We start from the raw sequence: 15,307 nt of genomic DNA on the forward strand, positions 1-15,307 counted from the left end.
CTGAATGGCAGTGGCTTTCCAGGGTCTCAGGCAGAGCAGTCTTTCCCAGCTTAAACTGGAGATACTGGAAATGGTATCCAGAGCCTTCTTCACGTAAAGCAAATGCATTATTAATTATCACTTATCAGACTTGTTACTCGCTTGTTACCCAACCATCTCCAAGTGACTTACAACACATTTAAGAACATAAACACACCACCCCATTAAAAGAATTCATGCAAAACACCTACAGTTCGCATTATATTTACACAGACAAATAAAGAACAGCGCACAACATTATCTCGGTCCATCAAAAGCCTTGGAAAATAGGTAAGCATTTATTTGCCTGGTGCCAAAAATCTCTCAATGGAAATTCCAGGGAGACCTCACAGGGGAGAGCGCTCCACAAATGGGAATAAGCCCTGCTCTTTGTCAACGCCCTCTGAACCTCCTCAGCAAGAGCACCCGGAGAAGGGCCTCAGAAGATGATCAGAGGCTTTTGGTAGGTTTGTGACCGTGACCTAAACACTGCAGCCCTTTTTCTAAATGGACTTGCCAAGGCCCTGAACTTTCATCCAGAACATGCACTCAGCTCCCCGCCTTCCTTGATTTCCGTGGCCTGTTTCCTCCAATAGCTGCTTGAAACAACTCAGTCAAGTGTGCATTTATTCCATCTGCATCCTGCTCCAATGGTAGCTTACATTATTGATTGATTGATTGATTATTCATTTGTTCATTAACTTTGTTAGTCACTTTATTTTGCCCAAGGCAACCCAAAGTAACTTATAGCCAAACAGCCAAACCAAACCAACAAAAAACCTCACATGGTTTCCCTCCCGCTTTTCTGTCTTCACAACAACCCTGCAAAGGTTGTTAAGACAGTGACTACCCAACATCACTCAGTAAGGGCCATGGATGCGTAAGGATTCAAACTCGGGTCCTCCCACATCCCGACTACTATTCCACACTGGCTTTCTCCCTTGCTTCCGCTCTGGAGATGCTTCCACGTAACTTCCTTCTAATTGCTAGCTTGGTGCCGGGAACACAAACTTCTCTCACGTCACCAACTTAGCTTGCCTGCGTTTCTGGTTACACCTGAATATTTCTGTTATCACCGCCAGCCTCACGCACGAGGGAATTACTAAGCAGGAATACTGAGGTCAGTTACATTCCAACGCAATAAAGATGCCACTGCAAGGAAACCTGGGAGGCATCCAACTAAGTTAAGACCATTAATTTCAAAGGGTCCACTCCATGACCCCACTATCTGTTAGAATAATCAAATAAGGCACTGGCAAGGAACTGTTGCGAACCACCACGAGGTAGCCATAGACTCTCAGTCTACAAACTCTCCATGTAGCATGAATGCTCGCTGTAGGGTAGGCAGAAAATGTCTGCAAGCCTGGTCACCTGTGGTGAGTAGGAATGACTTCCAGGTGACCAGGCTGGCAATGTTTGTTCTCTTCTCTCTCTCTTTTTATGCCGTTCATCTCCAATAGGCACGTGGGAGCAGGAAGGATCTAAACCTCTCTGCAGGCCACCAAGCTTTATGGATTTTTTTAGCGAAGCTGGGTTGGCACATTGGTCCCAAAGAACAGGAGATAGGAAGCTTAACTTTCCTGGGTGCGTCCCTAAAGCCACTAGGGCTGTGGAGCTAATAAGAGTTCCACTGATTCAGAAAGTAATCTGAAGGCTCACTTCCTTGCAGACATCCAAAATGCAGTCAGCAGAATTTCTACTAGATTTAGCACAGCAGTGTTACACCATACTGAAAACCAATGGCTGCTTATAGATAGATAGACGAAGAATGTGTGGTCTTTTCTTTTACTGCCCACAAATATTAGTGAAGAACCGTTCAAGCTTCCAGGGTTTTCCAGCAATTTTCTGCTATAGATAGGGTAGTAAAAAGGTAAAGGTAAAGGTACTCCTGACAGTTAGGTCCAGTCGCAGACGACTCTGGGGTTGCAGCGCTCATCTCGCTTTATTGGCCGAGGGAGCCAGCGTACAGCTTCTGGGTCATGTGGCTAGCATGACTAAGCAGCTTCTGACGAAACCAGAGCAGCGCATGGAAACACCATTTACCTTCCCGCCAGAGCGGTACCTATTTATCTACTTGCACTTTGACGTGCTTTTGAAAGGGTAGTAGTGAAACTCAAAAATTGTATCACTCCCCAACTTAAAATCTCATTTTTGCACATAAGAAAACAAATGGACTGGGCTTCTTAATGCTCAGTGAGCATCACTTCCATAATCATCAGGCAGTTGGCATGCTTCCTTAGTCATTCCAGAATACAGGTGTTCAAAACTTCACACAGTCAGTTCTGGCTGCTGGTTTACATTTTTCAAAACCCAATTATATGGAGGCTCAACCAATGCCAGTTTTGGAATCATTTCAGCACCAGGAAAAGACCTTTTAAAGATCTCTTAACTCTCTACGATTGTATTACTGTTGACTTTTCTATTTTGATTTTTATTGATATTGTAAGCCGCTCAGAGTACCGGGTACATTGTTACTGGGCAGAATATAGATGCATATATAAATTAAAAGAAAAGCAAACTTTTCTCTTTTAAGCTCCTTGATCTAAGGCATCTCCCTACAATGCCTCGCAGTTTTGTCTTTTGCCAGCCCTGTTCTTTGTCTTCCAAAGTTTCCAGAAAAGCCCCAAATGGTACCTGGTAGTTACAGTCCAACCTTTTCCCCTTTTGATGCATTCCTAAAGGTAAAACAACTGTGTGCTCAGAACAATTTTGGTAACATGAACCTGACACGGAACTTCTCTCTATATCTTAACATTAAAACTTCCTGCTTCTCTGCCCAGGAAAGGAAGTGGCATAACATGGTCACTATCAACCTGCCAGAGCGGTACTGATTTTTTGCCCCACCCTGTATTGTCCTCTGAGTTTCTCAGCCTGTAGAGGAGGAAGGCTGGGTGACCTGAAAGATTACTTTTTTAAAAAGGAAGTATCACAACTTATTCACCTTCTTTACAGCAGGGGTTTTCAACCAGTGTACTTTGGCACCCTGGGGTGCCCTGAATGATTGCCAGGGGTGCCGCAAGCAACATTGGCCTCTGTCCCTCTTTCTTTCCCTCCCTTCTCTGATGCCCTCTCGTGTCTCTGCCTCCCAAAGGCTTGCACAGCTTTTTGTTGCAGCAGCCCTGTCTACAAGCTCCCCGGGCGAATGGTGCCTCTGGGGCTGGCCAGGGGGGTGCTGGTTAACAGAAGCTGAGACAGCCTCAGAGTAAGCAAGCAAGTGGGTGAGGGAGCCCAGCTAGTTAGACCACCAGCCCTTGCTATTAGGAATGGACAGACAAGTGGGAGGCTGGGCAGGCAGGTGGACAGATAGGCACCGTGCTGGCCTTTCTTGCGCTTACTGTGTGCAAGGCCTGCCTGGGAGCTGAGTGCCCAGTGCTGAAGGGGACCCGCCTCTCCACCATGCAGGCCCGGCAGCACCCACTGCTGCCACCCAAGGTGAATAAGGTGCTGGTCTCATGTTCACCTTGGGCCAGTCTCCGTGGGGCCACTAAGGCTGGGGGGCATCCTCTTCCCAGGCCCCTGTGGGGCAGTGTGAGGAGGCACCTCTTTTGGGGGCAGGGAGAGGGGCAGCTCAGAGACAATGGGTGGGGGCAGCTGCTGCCTGGAGTACTCCCAAGGAGAAGAGAGAGGAGGCTGAGGGAACACTCCACAAGGGAGGGTGTTCGGAAAGGGGTGAGAAGGGGTGTCACATGTCTGTACGCTTCCCTACATAAACAGAATGCCCATGCCTGATTCAAGCAAGTATAAGAAGAAGGGCTCTAGTTGAGCACTCCCCAACATAGTGGTTTTCTACCTGGAGGGAAATTTTGACATGGAGACTCATTCAAGCGCACCCCGCTTCCATAACCCTGCATTCTAAAGCAAGACAATGCCAAGGCTGGACACCCTGTAGAATAGTTTTCAGAGGGTATCTTGGCACCAATATGCAGGTGGATCTGCATTGAAACTCCTGGCCAGCGACAAGGAGTGTGTCTAAGAATGGAGGAGGGTAGTGGGTGATGCCACCATTGCCAGCTGCCCACAAGGCAAACTTGTTTTGTCGCTGGGATGCCTTTTGTTTGGTTTTCTGCAGCGCTAGGTATTCAGGCTTTTGAGAGGCCTGCTTGTGGGAAACTGAGGCTGTGGGTCCCACGATTGTGTCCATCTCAAGTCTGTTGCCCCCCTTGTTATTGAGGATCTCAGCAATGCTTTCAAGATCAGCGAGATAACCCTGTTTAAAAGAAGGTAACAATTCTATTTCTACGCAGATATTGTAGAGTCAAAGTAGGCACCTAAACAAGGAGTGCCCTGACACCAACTGCTCTCTGGGGAGGGGGAGGAAACATCTTTGAGCATCTTCGAGTGACCAGTGGTCAAGGGCAAAGTCCTGTTGGTGGGCTAGATATGGTGTGCAAGCCTTATACTGTCTATTTTGGGATTCCTAAATATCTGGGATCAATAGTAGAACAGATGTCACATTGCTAACCGGAGCCTCAGTAGCAAAGTTATAGAGACCGGTGCAGGAAGATGAGCAACCATGAATTCCTTCCCCTCATTTCCCAGCACCATATTTAATCACAGTTTGAGCTAGTTAAAGGACCCTGCTTAATGTCCATGCCACTGCCACCCTTCAATACAGTAAAGGGCAAAAATGGTGAATCCACACCCAAGGGAGGAGGAGGTTTGACAGGAGGAAATGCCCAGCCTGCTCCCTTGTTAGCTATGGTGAAAGGACAGGCTGTGTTACAGCCTATAGCTACTGGCCCCAGGGGTGGGAATTCCAGAACTGGGGAGCAGCTCCCAAGGCTGGGCTGGGTCACAAAATACAGTAGCTGTTTTCAGTACAGGGTTTGTGTCAGTTAAGGAAAAGGCAACTTTAAATGAATCCATTGTACAGAAAGTTAGTGGGTGTATCAAGAGGCTGACTTTTACAAAAAGCCTTACACTTCTAAAGCAGTTGGAAACAATCCCCAACAAAAGTCTAACTCTAAAACACACACACACACACACACACACACACACACACACACACACACAGGAACTGTGCATTTATATGACCTGCAATTTAATCAACATGATTCAGAAAATGGCAACAGGCACATTTTTATTATTTCCTTGTTCTATAATTGCTTCTCCTATTCTTTGGGGGGGGGGGATATTAGAGCTAGTCCCACATTCCTAGAATCAGATTTTTTTTTAATCCGGCCTCTCCCTTCTTCCCAACTATGAAACATGCTTAATGAGCAGCAACTTCATTTTTTAAAAATGAAAATGTATTCATCACATTTCCATTGTACCATTGCTCCATGATGTCCAGGGCCATTCACAAACAGACACCACCACTATGGCTGGTGAGGCGAAGCAATCTTTTAAAGACTGAAATGCACTACAGGATGCTGAAGAATGAAAAGCATTTAGTAAAAACCTGACTCAGGCAGATGGACTCATAAATGTTTCCTGTTAGAGAGAGTGTGACCCCACACAAGCTGACCAGAGCAGGTTAAAGGCCTTTAAAGTCAGCACAATGTATACACTGCAACAGTTCATGAATTCTCTTCGCAAAAGAAGGATCAAACAGCAGAGAGCAAGCATCCTGAAAGCCCCCACCATCAATATGTCAGCAACATCCCCTGCTTCATAAGGTAGAAGCTTTGTCCCCTAAATTTCCCTTAGAAAGGACTCAGGCCTTTTTGCTTCAAGGGTGCTTGGGTCTATTTTAACAAGACAGGCAAACAGAATACATACATCTCAAGTTACGCTATATACTTACGTAATATGGAAACGTTCCGCCAAACGTTGCAAATTTCTTGTTTTAGTTTAACGGCTCACTATTGAACTAGAAAATATTTTTAGTGGTGTGCATATCGCTTTGAACAATCTCTTGCCTTGGAAGCGCAAACTTATGCAATTGCTAATATCGCTAAGTGAGGAGACGGCTGTGCTAGTCGCAGGGCACTCACAGCCAAGCCTTTGAAGATCAGGCAATCACCCGTTCAAGTCATGCAAACCCAAATTATTAGACCAAGGAGTGCCTCAAAACAAGAGAGAAGCTGCATTCCCCAACACAAATGCAGCTATGTCAAATCTGCTGCCTTGGGTTTTGAGCTTACAGGCTATGAAATCTGTAGGAATGGGTTCTACCTAAGGGAGAAGCAATCATAAAGCTGCTCCTTGTTTTATGGCTGTTTGCTATAGTGATTCATTGAATTTAATTCTTTCAGGCTTGGCTACTGTTAATTATTCTAGCAGTAGAAGGCTAGTAGTCAGCAGACAGCTCAAGCCCACCAGCCCCTCGGTGGTCCAGGGGCACTGCAGCAAAAGCAGGCGACAGGCGCTGCCAAGAGGAAAGCCAAGGTGCTCAAGGACATTCACGTGAGCCCTCCTTGCACATGGCACTGGGCGTGTTTGCAAATGACTTAGTGATAAAGGCAGAAGTTGAAGGGTCCTGCTCATTCAGAGGGAACTTCAAACTCTTTCAGATGCCTTTTCCCAGAAGCTCAGCTCACTCTCTTTTGACTGTCATGGATGCTATTTCCTCTGTTTTTACACTAACAAGGATGACAAAACCATCACCCCGAAACACCCACCTCGTCTCTACCTAGTCTCCCACTTGCCCAGTTTTTGTATTCCCCATAACGCGGGTCCAACCACTATGAGCATTCACTCCCAATACTCCCAGACCACTGTCCCATTAGCATCCTGGAACCCATTCCCAATCGCTACCTTAATTCTGTCCCCCAAAATAAGCCACCCTCCAACTAACTCACCACCATGCTCGTTCCTAAACCTTTTCATCCCTTTCCCGAGGCCTTTTATTCTCCACGCTCCCAATTCCCTTAAGACCCTCACCACCCACCCACCGAAAGCCCCCTTCAGCCGCCCACTTCTGCCACCACCACCAGGCCTCAAACTTTCGCTGCTTCTGGTCCTTCCTATATTCAGAGACACCCCCCCCAAAAAAGCTCCCAAGCGTCTTCTGCAAACCCCTCCCCACCCTCGCTATCACCCCTAACCATTGGGCATGCTGGCTGCTGGTATGCTGGCCCAACATCATCTGGGGGGCACCGTGTTGGCTACCCCTCCCCCCCAAAAACACAGAAAGGACGCAGGAACACCCACCTACCCCTTCACCCTCAAGAGCCCCCCCTTCGAAATCCCCCTCCCCCACCTCCTCACACAACAACACAAGGCAGCCCCCCCTTTTCCTTAGCTCCCCCCATTCAGGAACCCGGACTCCCCTTCTCCTTCAGGAACAGGCACCCCCACCGCCCTTGAAACAAGCTTTCTTTTAATTAAGCCCCCCCCACACACTCAGAAAGGCACACACAGGCCCTGCCCTCCCCCCCAAAAGACGCCCCGCCCCTTTGACCTCCCGGCAACCCCTCCCCCACATTTCACCTCACCTCACACCACATCCAACCCTCCCCCCCCCACAACGGGCTTCTATATTATTATTATTTTTTACCTTTCCTCTTGAAGAAGGACATTGTGGCGGCGGCGGTGGCGGCGCGGGGGCCGGGAGAGGGAAGCCCGGGCGGTCCCGTCTCCCTCTCAGGGCTCCTGAGGCAGCGCCTTCCTCCTGCTCCTCCCGCAACCGCCGCCGCCTCCCGCTCCCCACACGGCGGAAAAGGAGGCAGCCGCCATGTTGTCAACAACCGCCGCTGCCGCCGCCGCCGCCGCCGCCGCGCAGGCTCTTTCTTCCGGGGGTCGAACGGTGAGGAAAGGCCTCGCGGGGCATCTCGGGAAATGTCCAGTGGTTCTGATTATTTATTTATTTTTTAAAAAAAGTGAACGGTAACCGGCCGGCCTCTTGCCCTCAAGCGGCATGGCCGCATGGGCGTCGGGGGAAGGGAAAGCGGCGAATCGAAGCGCGGGAAAGCGGGTTTTGATTGGAGGGTGTGCTCGAGGGAGCCATCTTGGACGAGGGCACGCCCCGTTGGGGGAGATCGGTAGCGCGGGGGGCCATGTTGGAAGCGGGCAGGCCGTGCCGAAGAGAGCGGCCATTTTGGGAGAGGGCAAGTTCTCCCCTCCCTTCTCTCCCTCTCCACCCCACCCTCCGGCCGTTAGAGCCCGAAGGCAGCCATCTTGTGTAAGGGAACGGCCGTCGGCTAGCATAAGCCGTTCCTGGCTGGAAGTGTTTCTGGTTCAGGCATATTGGTTACGGGCAGCACCAGACCAACCACAATACCTCCTCTGCTAACGGAAAGGTATTGATATGAAAGAATCAGGGCATGATTGAATGATATATAATTATAGTACATCATGTATATTATTTATTTATTCATGATTTTTTTTACCCTGCTATTCTCCATTTAGGTCTCAGAGTGGCTTTCAATAATAAAATATATAAATTTTAAACGTAATTATTTTTTTAATAAAATTTATGCTCAGGAGGCCTTTATTCGCTGAAGCAACACTGGTGCTATCCTCAGAGTTGAGACCATGCGTGTTAATGTGTCCAGCATTATTTTTTTAAACAATTTTTAAAATTAATTTTCCAATATTTACCCTATTTTAGTTTCGCCAACTATATAGATTCCAATTAATATCAAAATAATTCAAATTAATACAATTTAATCAAAGTGGTTTCCTGTGTTCCTTGATCAATGTTTTTTGTCCAGTTCTTATATTGCTGGGGTTCATATTTTTTATCAACATCGAATTACATTTCAGTTTTTAGCAGTTACTATTCGTGTGTTAATACCTTACCTAATTTTCCATAGGATTTCAAATGGAGTGCTCTAATTATTTTCCTTTTCTCTGCATTGGTCAGTCTAAATATGTCCAGTTATAAAATCATTGACCTTTATCTGCTGTCCAGTTCTTGAAATTCCTCCAACTGCTGTTGTCTCTCAGTGTAGATGGGGCAGGGCTATAACCATGGATAATTCTCAAAATATCTCATTAGCTCCTTCCCATCGTGCTCTCACCTTGCTTAATGTTTCTAGACAACAACATACTCGCAGGCTACTCTTTCTCACTGTACTCAGTCAACCAATGTGTCCAACATTAAGACTATTTCAGATGCCATAATAATATATGACAAATTCTTTTGACAATACATATAGATTGGTATCATCAAAAATTCTGGACATCAAACAGGTTTCTTTAGTAATATTTATCATTTCTGACTACTACAACAACAACAGGAAATTTGTACCAATGTACTTTCTCACCACAAATGAGATGTACGAAGTTTATTGCAACCCTTCCAACAATTAGGTTGGTATAGAGGAGTAGCTGGTTACAATATTACCAATTGATTGAAACACTTAAACATGATAAAAAGCGCGGCTTTGATGAACCCAAGTTCCCAATTTGAAAGGGAACTAATAGAAAACAGGAAAATTGATTTTGAGGATGTATGTTGTTAGAATGGGACACCAAGGATGAAAAGATTAAATCTGCTATGATCCATTGGTCTTGGGATATGGGGCACAATATAGACAGAATCATGGGATAAACTGCGGAAATTTGGGTTGAAATTAACAGTGTGTTAAACTTCATTAAAATGATATATAAAATCGTACCTAACACCAAGTAAATTGGCAAAGATGTTTAAATCAGCTTCAAATATCTGTTGGAAATGTAAATAATAGAAAGTTCATTTTACCACATGTGGTGGACATGTAAAGTGGCTAAGGACTTTTGGGAGATGATTTATAATGAGATAAAAAAGATATTTAAGGCAACTCTCCCCAAAAGACCAGAAGCCTTTTTATTAGGGATAGCTGGAACAGATTTCCCCCCAAAACAGGTAAATCTGTTTCTTTATGCAACATTGGCAGCATGAATATTATATGCACAAAAAGGTACCTACTAAAGAACAATGGCAACTGAAATTGTAGAATATGTTGAATTAGAAAGTCTGATTTGCAAAATTAGAGATCAAAAAGAGACTGACTTTAAGGAGGACTGGAAAATGTTTGTAGATTATTTAAAAACTCAATGTAAACATGTTTAAATGCAAGTAAGTTGAGTGAGAACAACAGTGGAAAGTATGGCGGAGTTTTTTGTGAAGAAGCTGGGGCATAGAATAATAATAACACGCAGCAAGAATTGGAATTTTGGGGAAACCATGGAGGGGTGGAGGAGAAGTCCTAGGTTGACTGATTAAATTTGAAATGTTGCTGAATTATTTAGTTTTCAAATTTCTATAAATAAAATTTTAAAAAAGACATTTGCAAAGGAGTGTGATGCTATCTGTGTAGTAATTTCAAGGAGTTTGCTCCAAGAAAACTGGAAACAGATTTTAAAGGTCATGATTCCCAAAATTTACTCCAGTCCTTGAGAATAATTTGTGTGCCAGTTTCTAGTTCCAATACCGTTCTAAAGGCTTCCCTAAATCTGTAAGTCACATTAAGGCAAAGCAGAGTACACTTTAGAAACTAATCCATTGTGTTTAATTCATTTTCAAATGGTGTTAAGGGTCTCAGAGGTTGTGCTTTTACCATTTATAATTAAAATTTGAATTCGGTAAAAATAAGTTGCTATTTGTTAACACCCCACTTTGATGAAAGAGGTTTTCTCTAAACAGGATAGAAGCTTGGTGGATGTTTCAATCTATTAAATGTAGAGGATATCCTCTTTGGAGGAAATTCACTGATGATCCTTCTTTGGTGTGTATCTTTATTGTTGTAAATGCATTTGATCCTGAGAGCCAAGTTGTAGACAACGTTTATGCATTTTGGATGGCAGGATTTCCTGTATACCTAGGTGTGGGCACCAGTGGGCTTGCTGTAGAGAAGATCTGTGGCTCTTTTGTGCTTCCAGTGCTGAGGAGGACGTTGAGAAAGAAGAAGAAGATTCCACCTAACATTAGGAAGAACTTCCTGACAGTGAGAGCTGTTGGACAGTGGAATTTGCTGCCAAGGAGTGTGGTGGAGTCTCCTTCTTTGGAGGTCTTTAAGCGGAGGCTTGACAGCCATCTGTCAGGAATGCTTTGATGGTGTTTCCTGCTTGGCAGGGGGTTGGACTGGATGGCCCTTGTGGTCTCTTCCAACTCTATGATTCTATGAGAGGAGTGTGTGGCTTATCAGTGGTGCTGTTGAATGTAAGCTTGATAGCTGGATGAACAGAATGGACGTAATTGATTTTTTTTGCCATTTGCCCAGACCATCAATGTATCGCCGTCGTTTAAGTGGTTTGTGAATGGACATTGCTAGTAAACTTGATAGTTGGATGAATGGAGTGGGTGTAAATTGATAAATTGAGTGGATGTAATTGATAGGTTATCTTTGCCATTTGTCCAGACCACAAAGATATCATCAATGCATCGCCGCCATATAAGCAGTTTTGTGAATGGGCTACCTGAGGATGTATTGTTCAAGTTTTCGCATGATTAAGATGGAGGCATAGCTCAGTGGTTCTCACACTCACTGAATCCCCGCAAGAACCCTGTGATGTAGGTTAGGCTGAGAGGCAGTCGCTGGCCCAAGGTCACCCAGTGAGCTTCAGAGATGAGTGAGGATTTGCACCCTGGTTCCCAGGTCCTAGTCAAACACTCTAACCACTACACTATAGTTTTATCAACTGATTATATGGATAATCAGTTGATCAAACAAGTTAAAGTCTTTAAATAACTCGGCCTTATTTTTCAGTCAACAGGGTCATGGGGAGCACATCAGAAATATGCAATGGAAAAGGCGTCTCAAGGCGCCAAAATTCTGAAACGCTTTTTCCATACAAAAGATGACAAACACATGCCATCAGCACTTGAAGTGTTTAAAGCTAAATCTCTAGCACAAATCTGAGGCTCAGATTTGGACAGGCCCTCACCTTGGATAAATCTAAGCTCCTAAGGAAATCCCCCCCCCCCCGTTCCATCCCATGTTCCAAATGCTTCATTGCGCTTGGAGGCTACTCTCCCCTCTGTTGAATTACAGACTTGGTGTAGGACATTTAATTATTGGCATCACCTAAATTTAAACTCCACCAGTCTACTGCCCTTACTATTGCAAGATTGTCATGAGAGCCCTTGGACTAAAATTGTCAACCAAAAGCTTTACTTTGCTGGTTTATCACCACAACAGTTATTAACATTGGGCTTCAGTAAAGCAAATAATTTAATAAGCGCCTATATGATATCGTGCAAAAGAATAATTTGGCCATGATAAGGAAATTTTGTCCATGGTATGATTATTTTCCACCTAGTCATTCTGACACATTGGCACCCTATTTGCAAAATTTAACAATTCCAAAATACAGATGCACTTTCGCTTATGTAAGATTAAACACATTGCCTTCAGATGTACTTGAGGGTCGATTTTAAAAAAAATCGCACTGGAAAAACGGTTATGTCCATGTGGCGATGGCAGTATTGAGTCAGTAGCTCCTGTGCTTCTAGCTTGCACTCTTTATAAAGATTTGAGGAGTGAGGTTATTACCCCTCTACTACTATCCATACCAGGTCGCTCAACCATTGTTCTGTGTCCTTTCTTCTAGCAGATCAAGATGATCAGGTGACAGCAAAAATGCAAAATAAAAAAAAAATAAAAATAAAAATAAATGAGCAGGGACAATTAGAATAATATATTTTATTTGATTATTGATGTAAACCTCCAGAATGTATTTTGTATCATTAAGGTTTTGCCTCTATCGTCAGTTCATTTAATTTTATTTTATCGCTATGGCTAGTGGCCGATGCAAATAAATATGATGATGATGATGATGATGATGATTTTGTGCCCTCTTGGCTCAGTGCCATGTCCAAGGGAACCACCTACGCTGTCCTAAATCCAGTGCTGACCTTGGTCAGGGCTGTAGCTCAGTGGTAGAGCACCTTGCTTTGCATGCAGAAGGTCCCAGGTTCAATCCCCAGCATCTCTGAGCAGGGCTGGGAATATTCCCCCATCTGAAATCCTGGAGAACTGCTGACAGTCCAGTGTAGTCAGTACTGAGCAAGATGAACCGAAGATCTGACTTGGCATAAGGCAGCTTCCCATGTTCCTCTTTAAATCAGCCTTTCATTTAGAACAGGGGTAGGCAACCTAAGGCCCGTGGGCTGGTTGTGGCCCAATCGCCTTCTCAATCTGGTCCATGGACAGTCCGGGAATCAGCGTGTTTTTTTATATGGGTAGAATGTGTGCTTTTATTTAAAATGCATATCTGGGTTATTTGTGGGGCATAGGAATTCATTCATCCCCCCCCCCCCAATACAGTCCGGCCCGCGACATGGTCTGAGGGACGGTGGACCGGCCCACGGCTGGAAAAGGTTGCTGACCCCTGATTTAGAAACATGAGGACTGCGACCTCGTTTTATTTTAAGGGAATAGCTGTGGCTTAATGGTAAGAGCACCTGCTTTGCATGCATAAGGTCTCAAGTTCAGTCCCCAATGGAATCTCAATGTAGCTTCAATCTTTTCAGACCCATGACCTACGTTCAACCTGAGCAGTCTTACATATTCCAACATCCCATGCTATTTTATTGGAAAACACCAGGGGGCGCTTGTCCACCTTTCTGCAAACTTACCGGTAATTGCTTTTAAAACATTTCTCTTGCAACCCAAAAGGAGAGTTCAGCCGCTCAGTGGTATCTTTACCAAAGAAAGGAATCCTCCTTATAAATAATGCCAGGTCCGAGTGCAATATTATTTTCCTCAGCCTCTACCCACCGTTTCCAGATCTGTTCCTGATGGACTTTTAACCAGTAGCTGAGTCAGCCATCCATCTAGCTCATTATTATCCACACTGACAGTGACTCTCTGAAATGCCCCCTCAACCTGTTGGTCATAGAATCATAGAATCATAGAATCAGAGTTGGAAGAGACCACAAGGGCCATCCAGTCCAACCCCCTGCCAAGCAGGAAACACCATCAAAGCATGCCTGACAGATGGCTGTCAAGCCTCTGCTTAAAGACCTCCAAAGAAGGAGACTCCACCACACTCCTTGGCAGCAAATTCCACTGTCGAACAGCTCTTACTGTCAGGAAGTTCTTCCTAATGTTTAGGTGGAATCTTCTTTCTTGTAGTTTGAATCCATTGCCCCGTGTCCGCTTCTCTGGAGCAGCAGAAAACAACCTTTCGCCCTCCTCTATATGACATCCTTTTATATATTTGAACATGGCTATCAGATCACCCCTTAACCTTCTCTTCTCCAGGCTAAACATACCCAGCTCCCTAAGCCGTTCCTCATAAGGCATCGTTTCCAGGCCTTTGACCATTTTGATTGCCCTCCTCTGGACCCTTCCAGCTTGTCAGTATCCTTCTTGAACTGTGGTGCCCAGAACTGTACACAGTATTCCAGGTGAGGTCTGACCAGAGCAGAATATAGTGGTACTATTACTTCCCTTGATCTAGATGCTATACTCCTATTGATGCAGCCCAGAATTGCATTGGCTTTTTTAGCTGCTGCATCACACTGTTGACTCATGTCAAGTTTATGGTCTACCAAGACTCCTAGATCCTTTTCACATGTACTGCTCTCAAGCCAGGTGTCACCCATCCTGCATTAGTGTCTTTCATTTTTTTTGCCCAAGTGTAGTACTTTACATTTCTCCCTGTTAAAATTCATCTTGTTTGCTTTGGCCCAGTTCTCTAGTCTGTTAAGGTCATTTTGAAGTGTGATCCTGTCCTCTGGGGTATTAGCCACCCCTCCCAATTTGGTGTCATCTGCAAACTTGATCAGGATACCCTCAAGCCCATCATCCAAGTCATTGATGAAGATGTTGAATAAGACTGGGCCCAAGACAGAACCCTGTGGCACCCCACAGGGTGTTGTTGTTCAGTTGTTCAGTCGTGTCCGACTCTTCGTGACCCCCTGGACCAGAGCACGCCAGGCACGCTTATCCTTCACTGCCTCTCACAGTTTTGCCAAACTCATGTTAGTAGCTTCGAGAGCACTGTCTATCCATCTCATCTTCTGTCGTCCCCTTCTCTTTGTGCCCTCCATCTTTCCCAACATCAGGGTCTTTTCCAGGGAGTCTTCTCTTCTCATGAGGCGGCCAAAGTACTGGAGCCTCAACTTCAGGATCTGTCCTTCTAGTGAGCACTCAGGGTCGATTTCCTTGAGAATGGATAGGTTTGATCTTCTTGCAGTCCATGGGACTCTCAAGAGTCTCCTCCAGCACCATAATTCAAAAGCATCAATTCTTCGGCGATCAGCCTTCTTTATGGTCCAGCTCTCACTTCCGTACATTACTACTGGGAAAACCATAGCTTTAACTATACGGACCTTTGTCGGCAAGGTGATGTCTTTGCTTTTTAAGATGCTGTCTAGGTTTGTCATTGCTTTTCTCCCAAGAAGCAGGCGTCTTCTAATTTTGCGACTGCTGTCACCATCTGCAGTGATCATGGAACCCAAGAAAGTGAAATC

The 15,307-nt window shown here is 45.0% G+C and overlaps 1 protein-coding gene across 1 annotated transcript in view; it reads right to left on the bottom strand.

The window, feature by feature from the left end:
* Positions 1–7,745, bottom strand: part of AKAP10 (A-kinase anchoring protein 10) — a 29,440-nt gene extending 21,695 nt beyond the window's left edge. The window contains exon 1 of the mRNA XM_033171673.1: positions 7,460–7,745. Coding sequence (XP_033027564.1) covers positions 7,460–7,481 — 22 coding nt within the window. The 5' untranslated portion in view covers positions 7,482–7,745. The remainder of the gene's footprint in view (positions 1–7,459) is intronic.
* Between the last annotated feature and the right edge of the window lie 7,562 nt (positions 7,746–15,307).

Source organism: Lacerta agilis, chromosome 15, assembly GCF_009819535.1.
Source record: "Lacerta agilis isolate rLacAgi1 chromosome 15, rLacAgi1.pri, whole genome shotgun sequence".
NCBI classification, from domain to species: Eukaryota; Metazoa; Chordata; class Lepidosauria; order Squamata; family Lacertidae; genus Lacerta; species Lacerta agilis.